This window comes from Laccaria bicolor, genomic scaffold, assembly GCF_000143565.1.
Source record: "Laccaria bicolor S238N-H82 LACBIscaffold_3 genomic scaffold, whole genome shotgun sequence".
In the NCBI taxonomy this organism is placed as follows: domain Eukaryota; kingdom Fungi; phylum Basidiomycota; class Agaricomycetes; order Agaricales; family Hydnangiaceae; genus Laccaria; species Laccaria bicolor.
This window is the reverse complement of record NW_001889874.1, coordinates 873656-884499: the sequence shown is the minus strand read 5'-3', so window position 1 is coordinate 884499 and position 10844 is coordinate 873656. Positions and strand designations below refer to the sequence as shown.

At 49.3% G+C, this 10844-nt stretch overlaps 7 protein-coding genes across 7 annotated transcripts; 2 read left to right on the top strand and 5 right to left on the bottom strand.

The window, feature by feature from the left end:
* Positions 1-1530: 1530 nt before the first annotated feature.
* On the top strand, positions 1531-2231 carry LACBIDRAFT_308551 (uncharacterized protein; the record flags this gene model as incomplete). The annotated part of the gene is made up of 4 exons (XM_001875998.1): positions 1531-1604; positions 1656-1729; positions 1874-1892; positions 1952-2231. The coding sequence occupies 4 exons, from the start codon at positions 1531-1533 to the stop codon at positions 2229-2231; spliced, it is 447 nt and encodes a 148-aa protein (XP_001876033.1).
* A 2047-nt stretch (positions 2232-4278) lies between these two features.
* Positions 4279-5116, bottom strand: LACBIDRAFT_308550 (uncharacterized protein; the record flags this gene model as incomplete). The annotated part of the gene is made up of 4 exons (XM_001875557.1): positions 4279-4452; positions 4515-4592; positions 4647-4900; positions 4957-5116. 4 exons carry the CDS (start codon positions 5114-5116, stop codon positions 4279-4281), a joined length of 666 nt encoding a protein of 221 aa, XP_001875592.1.
* A 1162-nt stretch (positions 5117-6278) lies between these two features.
* Positions 6279-6963, top strand: LACBIDRAFT_308549 (uncharacterized protein; the record flags this gene model as incomplete). Its single annotated transcript, XM_001875997.1, has 3 exons — positions 6279-6576; positions 6627-6812; positions 6866-6963. 3 exons carry the CDS (start codon positions 6279-6281, stop codon positions 6961-6963), a joined length of 582 nt encoding a protein of 193 aa, XP_001876032.1.
* A 349-nt stretch (positions 6964-7312) lies between these two features.
* On the bottom strand, positions 7313-7712 carry LACBIDRAFT_308548 (uncharacterized protein; the record flags this gene model as incomplete). Its single annotated transcript, XM_001875556.1, has 3 exons — positions 7313-7443; positions 7497-7640; positions 7694-7712. 3 exons carry the CDS (start codon positions 7710-7712, stop codon positions 7313-7315), a joined length of 294 nt encoding a protein of 97 aa, XP_001875591.1.
* Positions 7713-8047: 335 nt separating this feature from the next.
* On the bottom strand, positions 8048-8309 carry LACBIDRAFT_308547 (uncharacterized protein; the record flags this gene model as incomplete). Its single annotated transcript, XM_001875555.1, has 2 exons — positions 8048-8060; positions 8113-8309. 2 exons carry the CDS (start codon positions 8307-8309, stop codon positions 8048-8050), a joined length of 210 nt encoding a protein of 69 aa, XP_001875590.1.
* A 24-nt stretch (positions 8310-8333) lies between these two features.
* Positions 8334-8510, bottom strand: LACBIDRAFT_308546 (uncharacterized protein; the record flags this gene model as incomplete). The annotated part of the gene is made up of 1 exon (XM_001875554.1): positions 8334-8510. The coding sequence occupies one exon, from the start codon at positions 8508-8510 to the stop codon at positions 8334-8336; it is 177 nt and encodes a 58-aa protein (XP_001875589.1).
* Positions 8511-9431: 921 nt separating this feature from the next.
* On the bottom strand, positions 9432-9845 carry LACBIDRAFT_308545 (uncharacterized protein; the record flags this gene model as incomplete). Its single annotated transcript, XM_001875553.1, has 3 exons — positions 9432-9446; positions 9496-9700; positions 9754-9845. 3 exons carry the CDS (start codon positions 9843-9845, stop codon positions 9432-9434), a joined length of 312 nt encoding a protein of 103 aa, XP_001875588.1.
* Positions 9846-10844: the final 999 nt, after the last annotated feature.

Below are 10844 nucleotides of genomic sequence, written 5' to 3'. Positions count from 1 at the left end.
TGAGNCGGAATGGTGCGTAACTACTGTAAACGCCAATCTCAATTTCTAAATTGCTGTATCAGATTGGTCCAACGCTGTCAGTAGTGGTCTTATCGGGCGCCATGATCTAAAAATGTGCCGACAGCCGTCCGATCACGTCAACGCTGGATATGTTCAAGGTTTCGCACTCGAGCTCGACGCAAACATCTACAGTGGATCCACTGCCCTCCCGATTGGTCCCACGACGAAGTCGCATCACCTCTTGGACTGTGCGTCCTTCTTCCATTCAGTATGGATACCGAAAGTTTACGAAATCTAACAGGTGCTTTCGAGCAATTCGAACAGAAAATGCTTACATGGACCTACATCGCTTTTTCCAGTGTGTATCGACCAAGCTTGCGCCCTTGTTGCAACGATTAAGGCACATGCCCTTCCTGGATTTCTCCGAAATCGTTTCAACGGTTTACTGACCAAATTGGAAGACCAAAAACAGGTGAAGGTTCTTCTTCCCGAACGCGCTGCCGTGCAGGTCTTTCGTCGGCTGCGGCTGAATGGCTGCGTATCGTCCAGCACCAGATGGCAACGATGCAGACAATGATACCGAGGCACGCTCTTCACTCGAGTGTGCACGTCCTCCTCCTCTTCCCCTTCCTTCTTCTTTCAAGACAGAAGCAATGTTCCACGTTCGTTGTACATTCGAGAACAAAGGCGCTATACACGACGATTCGGAGGCAAGTGTTCCACTTTTTTTCAAGGGTGCGCTCAATCTTACAGAATATTAGACTACCTCACAACGTTACCTCAATGAACCCTGGTCTTGTGGTTTTGCCAGGGAATAAAACTTTCAAATTTCTTCAAGCCGACAAATGTGCCAACATACTCCATTCTTCGGTTCGACAAGGGCAGAAACGAGAGCTTACACATGAATTGTGACGAAGCCGTAGAGTCGCTAGCCTTGGCATGGTTACTTCGATCTGGTATGTTTTGCCAACCTCCTTTCTAGCCGTATTGCTCAAAGTTCTTTAGCGCCTCCTGAAATTGGTGAACTCATCGGAACGCGAACATTCGAAGCCCTTTCCATCCAATTCTATTGGGTCCATTTCAGTTTTTGCAGCGCCAATCCTTGACTGCTGATCGTTAACCTGACTGCTACATCATATACGATGCACTCTAATTTATCAGTCTTCAGGTTGGGGTCAAGCCTACCTTTGCATTGTGTTTTTATCGTATCGGAGTCAACATGCTTCTCTTGCGGATACGTCAATACTAGGAGGAATGGCTCTGCCGCGGAGCGCGTGTACAGTCCGTGTTAACATTGCCTCATGCAACGACGACCAGAGCGAAGACCAAGGTGACCAAAGATCAACACCACTATCAAAGCAAGAACTGCCATCGCCAAGGCTGTTGCAACGAACAACGGCTTCGTGGCACATGCCCTCCGTGAATCTCTCCGAAATCGTTTCTATGGTTTATTGACCAACTGGAAGACAAAATCCAGGCGGAGGATCCCAGCAGAGGCCCAATTTGTCTAGAAGCTGGCGGACTACTTCAATGCTGAGATCGTGCTTGGGACCCTCCGGAATTGTGACGAAACCACTTAATGGCTTGGCTACATTTACCCGTGCGTGTGTACCTTCCTTTTCTCCTCTTCTCCCGAATCTAACATTTGTTTGTAGCTTTATTCGCATCGAAGCGGGCTGGAGAGTCGAAGACGCTGATGCAGAGGCTGAATCCGGATCGAAGCCAAAAGGCGGGTAGGCGTGGATTACCAAGAGGAGGATGTCCTCACGCTGCTGCTGTAAATTCATGGCCTTTTAGGGTTTGTCCTCGTCGCTGACCTGGTCTTTGTGCAGCAATCCGTGGGCGGTGTGTACTGATTAACTGCTTCCTTAAGACAGCTCTCGACCCTTTTTGTGGGTACTATTTGTCCTCCCATTGTTTCGTCGCTAACAATGCCCGTCCCGTAATACAGGAGAATGCTGTCGTTCCCCATGGTCTCATCGGTCATTCGGGCGACGCAAGACGTTGAAAGCGTCACCTATCGTCCACAGACCGGGGAAACACGCGAAGTCTACGAACTTATTTTTTCCTCTGTGCATACTGCGCTTGGAGTGCTGCCGATTCCACGCTCGACACTCTCAAAAACAAGGGGACGAAGAGTTTTGACAAAAAGAAGGATATTGAGCCATTCCGAGCGAGCAGCTCTCACAGCTCGTCAATCTTTCGAAGAAATTTACGAATTACAACGCTGAAGACGAGGCTATGGTCAATCCAGACATGGAAAAGCGAGATCGATGAGGAAGTTGGTGTGGCTGTCGTCTTCGACGAGGATTAGCAGGAGGAAGAGCCGAAGTGCACGTTGAAAGCTGAATTCCTTTATGCGGACACATTCAGTTCTCATGAGATTGCGGCCGTTCGGCGTGCATTTGGAGCACGATTAAAATCACTCCGAAGGTGCATGAACGTCGCGAGAATGTCGCACAGCGATTAGTTGGATCTCCTAGTGAAAACCAGGAGAGACGAGAGAAGGCACACTGTGAGTTATGCTCTCATTTCGATGCCAATGGGCACTCACTTGCGGACAATTGGCAGCTCTTTTCCAGACGTATCAATGCAGCTATTGACTTGCCCGAACTCGCCGGAGAGCATGTTCATATCCTTCAACGCCTTGGCGTGGATGGGATGAGTGCAGACGAGTCGGACCATGAACTCACTAGGACCGGGATTCCTCAATTCCGCATACGTAAGAAATATGAGCGGCTTGGGGTAGGGCTTTGCAAATTCGATGCTTTACATCGCTTTCGTCGCTTCGCACCAATTAGGCGTACTGGACCAGGTGCGCCCCAACTCTCCAAAGTTCTCCCAGAGCACCACGACTCGACACATGCAGCGCAATGTGCCGAAGACGCTGCTGAAAGAGTCCGTCTCTCAGCACCCAGTCTCTCGTTTCATTCACTTTTTGAAAAATTTGACGACCGCAATGTTCTTAAGGGACAAGCCCATCAAGAAGACAATTACCTACTTCGTCAAACCTGATGACTTGGTCACAGTGTAAAGGACAGTAATCCGCGAGACTGCCTGCCATTTGACTTCGCCATACATCATGCCGGATTGCCGGGGGAGGACCAGTGTTGGAGCCGATTAACACGTCCGTGGCTTACATCCTCAACACGCACGCTCGAGGAGGAGTTCTTCGCAAGATGCTCCTGCACCGCGTCGTCATTCGTCTCAGCCCTCACTGGGTCTCCGCAGTCCTAGCACTCGAGCGATTTGGTCATCCCGTTGAGCGCTGCTGAAGGAGTTCGGGATGGGTGCCAACGAACCGCTTGCACGTAATTATGTAAGGAATCAACACACCAACAACTCTGTCTTTCTCTGCTCATGCTACTTCAGATCTATATTGTTCAGTCAACCGAAAGATGTCGACACATGGCGTCAGCGATTGGCGGGTTTTAATCCAGTGTGTTCATCTCTCATGGCAAAAGGTCGGAAACCAGGCGAGCACTGGACAGCCTGGGCCTTTCTACCATAATTTGGCGCGGATACACGCAAATCATTTCGGGTGGACGAGTACGACCTTCTACGGAGCGGAGAGGTAAGACGGCTCTCCTGCATTCCCTTGTTCGAATCTTACCGCCATTTTAGGTGACAGCGAAATAGACGTACGCCGGTGAAGTCGGTAAATAGGATGCAAGGCATTGTAGTACAATGATACCGTGCGCTCCAAAAGTATTTAAACGGAAAGAGGCTGATGCTGAAGGGTGCTCTGAGGAATCTGGTCTCACGCATTGGACAAGGATCCAAGCAAGATGCACGTCTATGTACCTAAAGGCCGTAACTCATCACCTACATCCTCACCGTCACACCACTCACGAAACCGCAAATCTGGTGCCATCGACCTCGCAGCCTCTCTCATTTCAGACGACATCATCGTCATCTGCAATGCCCGTCTTTCGCAGCCTTGGTAGCGTCACTTCGATCTGGTACACTTTGTCAACGTCGTTTCTAGCCGCAAGTTCTTTAAAGTTAGACCCTCCTGAAAATGGTGAACTCCTCGACTCATCAAATTCTTAACGCTGGACGCCTGGTGCACTAGCTTCTCGATATCTAACTTCTGAGGGGACGAAAAGAATTTCTAACGCTGGACGCCTGGTGCACCTTCTCGCCCATAGCTTCTCGATGCCTAACTTCTGAGGGGATGAAAAGATCCACGGTACGACGGACTCGCGACCTTCCTTACCATGGAGGAAGATGCGAAACAAGTCGTCATTTATAACACATAACAATCCTACTAACAATCTACTTGAAAGCAATGGAACACAAGGTAGAACCGTCTATCTTGATTTCCATAACCCTGCTGGGCTGTTCATCCTCATTGCGTGCGAGACACTCTATGAGCCCTTGTAAAGAGTCTGATAATTCTTGTACCCGCTCGGTAAGAGAAGCCATCGTCTCCGCCAAATTATCGCTCTCCTGTTGAGGGAAACAGACCATGAGACAAAAAAAAGAGAAAGAAAAGGAGTGAAAGAACCTACGGAACTATCACCTTCTATATCAAATTCGGACATGGGACTCGGGCTGGTGTTCCTGGAGCTGAGCACCATGGGGAGATCCTAGATAGATGATGAACAAAGTTGCACGAGAAGGGCTGCAGGAAAAGTACTCACCTCCGTGTGATACTGATGCTGGTGCAATCCAACAAACACGGAAGTCGGGGGACTGTAGTCCTGGGTGTGAAATGCCTGTGCGAAAGGCGACGGGATCGTCGGGGTATCAGGACTTAGGGAACCGTGGTTCTGGGCTTGGAATGCCTCTGCGAAAGGCGACGGGATCGTCGGGGTATCAGGACTTTCAAGTTGGGTCACTGAGCTCCTTAGGTCCACCAAAGCTTGAGCGGCGCGAAGTTCATCATCTTGGAGGACTGGATGATGCGTCGTGGCATCAGTCCAACATCACTGGCAGTCGAAATTTACGCACCCTCTGGCATAACAACGTCGGAGGCCTTGTCCTCGTCTGCTACAGTGGCTCGTGACATGCGGGCGGTGGCCACGCTCAGGCTAGTTCCATGGAGATTGAGTTGGTATGGCGCAAGTCTAAGACGTCGGTGAATGGCTGAACGAACATGGCGGTGGATCATTGTGAGGACTAGAGTGGCATGGAACAGAAGGAAAGTAGGGAACGAAGACAAGGAAAAAAGATCCATGAAAAGGCGTCCTTAACAAAGAGGAGTTGGATCGTTTGGATCTACTGACAGTGACATGAGAAAGAGATTTATGAAAGAGATGGGTGTGGTGAAAGTGATCGCGAAGGGTCCAACCCCGATGCATCAAGCATGAGGCAACCTTTGCCAATAAATACTATTAGCTAACTACTGACCAATAGTTCAAACAGGCGTTTGCGGGTGATACGCAAGCCACCAAGGCCGTCCTCAAGAGCAGAGAGTGGCGGGTGACGAGGAAGGAGCTTCAGGATATGTGAGCACATGTTCATAGTCAATCGAGTTCAGTACAAACGCACCTTGGTTGTCAGAACCTCCACAATTGACGAAGACCCATCCGTACACAGATTACCATCAATGCTCAAGACTAAGCGAATTGCTACCCTGCTTACCTTGATACTGAAGCAGTCCGAGAAAGTACCAATGTCTGGAAATCTTGGCGAGGAAAGCGGGAACTCTTGCGATTGCTCGGCCTTGAATATTTTACCCTGCTACTACAAATGATGGATCGGTCAGTAACTGAAAACTTGAATGAGAAGCGCCGATACCTCAGTTGTTTGTTGATCGATCAGATTCAAGAAAGAAAAGTTAACGTTGAGGAGACTGCACGTGGTGGCGTATGCGACAAAGAGGTGTGTGGGCACCTAAAGGGATTCAGTTTTGCAAAGACGTTTGTGCCATCCCTGGCCAAGCTTAATCAGGAGGATTGTCAAGAGGTGAATGTTCGACGACGGCCGATAGTCATGCTCATTGAAGCTAGCTAAAACTAACCATCTGGTTAGCAGTCACCAGTCAATCGTCAGTGATTAGCAAAATGACAAAGCCTGGACAAGACCTCGTGTTAGTTCTCGTGGTATTGTTTCACGACATCTCAGGCACCGGCAGGTTGGATCTGATTGAGTGACGACGCAAGGGTAATTGGTTAGATGTTGAGGTATAATATAAAGTGACCCTAATAGCGATAAGTTCATCTGAAGACCTAGAAGTTAGACGGCATCGTATATCATGTAGCAGGCAGGTAATCACCAGTCAGGAATGACGCTGCAAAAAAAATGCAATAGACCCGAGAGAGTTCAATGGAATGGGCTTCATATTTCATGAGACGATCGGAGGAACAGCCCCGCCACGCGGAGCGCCTGTAAAGTTCGTTTTTGGAGTTGGAAGAGAGGTGAAGGGAGGTATGTATAATTTGGTTGTGTTTATTTCCAAAGCTATTCCGAATATTAATGACGATCATGATCATTCTTCCACTCATGCACAACGACGACCAGGACGAAGAACAAGGCCGCCAGAGACCAAGGCCACTATCAAGGTGAAGGCCGTAGTCACTACTACTATGGCCTGGATTGTGCGACAGAGGGGTTGGATGAGGCGGAATGGTGCGTAACTACTGTAAACGCCAATCTCAATTTCTAAATTGCTGTATCAGATTGGTCCAACGCTGTCAGTAGTGGTCTTATCGGGCGCCATGATCTAAAAATGTGCCGACAGCCGTCCGATCACGTCAACGCTGGATATGTTCAAGGTTTCGCACTCGAGCTCGACGCAAACATCTACAGTGGATCCACTGCCCTCCCGATTGGTCCCACGACGAAGTCGCATCACCTCTTGGACTGTGCGTCCTTCTTCCATTCAGTATGGATACCGAAAGTTTACGAAATCTAACAGGTGCTTTCGAGCAATTCGAACAGAAAATGCTTACATGGACCTACATCGCTTTTTCCAGTGTGTATCGACCAAGCTTGCGCCCTTGTTGCAACGATTAAGGCACATGCCCTTCCTGGATTTCTCCGAAATCGTTTCAACGGTTTACTGACCAAATTGGAAGACCAAAAACAGGTGAAGGTTCTTCTTCCCGAACGCGCTGCCGCGGAGGTCATTCGTCCGCGTTCGTTGTTATTTGAGAACAAAGGCGCTATACACGACGATTTAGAGGCCTACCCCTAACTGGACAGGCTCAGAACTGTGATCACCAGGGTGTCAGTGACGCTCACTACGGGGATTTTGCGCGTGTACAGTTCGTGTTAAATGCCTCTTGTAACGACGATGACACATCGTGCATTTTACTTTATTTACATACACCCGTTTTCATCTAACTTACTTGCGTAATACCACTCAAATGTGACGCTCATGATGCATAGAAACCCCCGTAGTAAGAGGGAGAACTTGGCCTCTGAGAAGAAAGAATAAGTAGAAGATTGTGGTGATTTGTGGTGGGGATTGTGGGGATAGAGTACTTTCAACACCTGTATTGTTGTTTCAGCGTTAGACTGGGGTAAATCGGAAGCAGGGAACGTACCAAAGTTGCCGCCGCTGGAATGCATGTGGGGGTGAATTCCCAACAGATCCCTCCATAAGCAGACGTCTGAAAGTAGAGTCAGAATCGAATTGTCGGCATACGACTGGCCGATGGCACAAGTATCGTTTCCGTAGCCAGCAGTACCTATATATAGCGAATCAGCGTTAACGATGAGAGCCCTGAACGCGTACACGCACACAAAACTTCCCGCACCATTGAGCGACCCGTATTACGCTGTGGGAAACGACCGGTCGTTCGCAAATTGTATCAGCAGCTTTTGCAACCACCGATCTGGATGGAGATATCAGAATAAGTTTTAACTAACGGAGCGACATACGATAATCAGGCTTGGGACCACTGCCACCTTTAGAAAGCAGATGCACGCTATGACGGTCCTTGATCAGAAGAGACTGACTTTATAAAATCATTGGCTCACGAGTTGCGGCCATCGAAATCATTGTATGGCCCTCCTCCATCCTGGCGATCATCTGTCATCCCGCTGTACGTCACAGCATGATTTCTAACGACGATGGACCAAATCCCAACTCCCATCACACCACCACCCTAAAGAAACCGTCAACAACACACGCGCAAACCAAATGACCGCAGAGCGTACAATCTCATGGCGCACTGATCATTGTTGCGGAGAACCAGGCTTTCCGCCAAAGGACGAGTAGTTTTGGGAGAGTGAGGGGGGACGAAATTGGGACCCAAAGATATGAGGGAGGCGATGAATGTCCATGCAATTTCTACCTCAATATCTCCGATCTTGAAGCCATACTCTGCAACAAGCTTCAATAGCTGAGTGGCCATATCTGGTAACTTGACGATAACATCTTAGAAAACGTATAGCGGACGTTGTGGAATCGCTGAAACGAGAGCTGCAAGACCGGACCCGTGCCCTCTCAGTATCGATGACAAATTCCGCTGCAGTTTGTCCATCAGAATCAAAATCGTCTGGGGCAGGCGGAGAGAAGCATGTGAAGGCGTTGACAGCATCCACATGAACACCATGACTAGGATGGGAGAGGAGGGTGACCAGCGGCTCGGAAAGAGCATTCTATACGGAATGTGACTGCTTTGAGAACAACAACAAGAACGAAAGAGGATGGAGCCATCTGGCCTGGAATCATCGCAAGCCAACGTCCGGAGTTGGCCAGATCCTGAATCGGCGTGATTTTGACCTTGTTCACTCAACATGCGAACTCGAATCAAGTCTCGTATCAGAATCACAACCAGTTTTCAGGTGAGCAAAACGTCATGGCGGCTAGCGTTCCTTGGGCTAATGCTAACGAATTGAGATGGGCGACGATGCCAGAAAAAGTTGTGCGAGGTCGGTGGCACCAGATTTGCCGTTTTGAGTGGGGTGACGGTGAGGATGTGGTAGTAGGCGCTGTTAGCGATCTGAAAAACGTGCGGGGGAAGTCTGATGAGTCCCGGTACTCTGTAGCGTGTTTGTACGGCATGGAATCCGAATTTGGGGGGAGTATTTGTGGCGCTGAGGGCGACGAGGCTAGAGAGTCGTGGATATCTCGCGAGAACAGATGACGATGATGTCGTCTGAAATGAGAGAGGTCTGCGAGGTCGGATTTGCCGTTTTGAGTGGGGTGACGGTGAGGTTGTAGGTGGTGAGTTAAGACCTGTAGGTACATGGACGTGCATCTTGCTAGAATCCTTGTCCAATGCGTCCGACCAGATTCATCAGAGCGCCCTTCAGCGTCAGCCTCAACCACGACGGGAAAGCTGATGTTCACGAAAATGTTGGTAAGTATGTTGTAGGGTGCGGTTAGATACATTATTAACATACCTTTTGTCAGAACCTTTCCGTTTGAATATTTTTGAAGCGCATGGTACCGCTGATTACTGTACTATGATGCGTAACATCCCATCCTATTTATTGACTTGACCGGTCTCAAGGTAGTAGAGTATGTATGTCTATTTCGCTGTCACCTAAGATGGCGGTAAGATTCGAACAAGGGAATGCAGGAAAGCGTCTTACCTCTCCGCTCCATAGAAGGTCGTACTCGTACGCCCGAAATGTCTTGCGTGTATCTGCGCCAAATTTCGCCGCTCGCCCAGCCTTGTACATGTGAAGGTAGAAGATGGAGCGGTTGGACTTCATGTCGAAGGCCCAGGCTGTCCAGTGCTCGCCTTCCTTCCGACCTTTTGCCATGGGACGGTGATCCGAATTGTGAAGGGAATCACTATAACCACCATAAGCGGAAATACAGAGAAGAAACGAGAGAAATGAACGCACTGGATTAAAACCCGCCAATCGCGGATGCCAAAAATTCTATCCACCTTAGTTTTGTTGGTATACATTGTGTCGTAAGCCAACGACAACGCCATGTGTCGACGGCTTTTGATTGACTGAAGGATATAGATTTGGAGTAACATGAGCAGAGTATGGCAGAGTTGATCGTGTCTTGCGATCCTATTGATTACTTACATAATTACCTGCAAGCGAAGACCTTCTGCAGCGCTCAACGGGATGACCCAATCGGACGAGTGGTTGGCTTGCAGAACCCAGGGAAGTCCGAGACGACTGACGACACGATGCAAGAGCAGCTCCCGGAGAACTCCTCTTAGAGTGTGCGTCTTGAGAAGAATAGTCACGGACTACGGATGGCAAAGTCAAATAGGACGCAGTCTCGCGAATTACTGTCCCTCGGTTTGACAAATTGGGTAACTGCCTTCTTGATGGGCTTGTCCCTTGAGAACATTGCGGTCATCGTAATCTTTTGATAAAGTGAATGAAAACAAGACACCGGTTGCTGAGAGATGTACTATTTCAGCACTGATCTTGGAAGATCGGTGAAAGCTCCGACGCCACGACGCCATTTTCCACCTTTTGGCTGCAATCCGGGATCAGCTGCTGCATCAGCGTCTTCAGCTCTCCAGCCTGCTTCTTCGTTACTATCGGCTCATCATGTCGCATGTGCAGAGTCGTCATGCTACAAGGTCGGTCAATCGGCTGGGCACCGACTTGATCTACGCGGTGCATGTCAGCAAAAACGGCGTACAGGGGGGGGATTGGGGGATAACGAACAATGTTGAAACATTCCTGTCATTCACTTTTGGCGGGCCCCCATTGCGATAGAGGGAAAGCGAGGAGCGCGGAGTTGCATGCCGAGGTCTGCGACGCCGCCGGGAGAACTCTGGAGGGTTGGGGCTGTTGTGAGCAGAAGCCCATTCATGAGTAGAGTACGGGCGAGAATCACGATGCACTGGGTCGGGTGGCAAGGAGACAATAGTGGGACATTTTTTTTCAAGCAGGGGCAGCAACCTGAACAGACCCACATCAGCCATTCATGTCCGTCAAATAAAATGCCGGACAAACGTTATGTA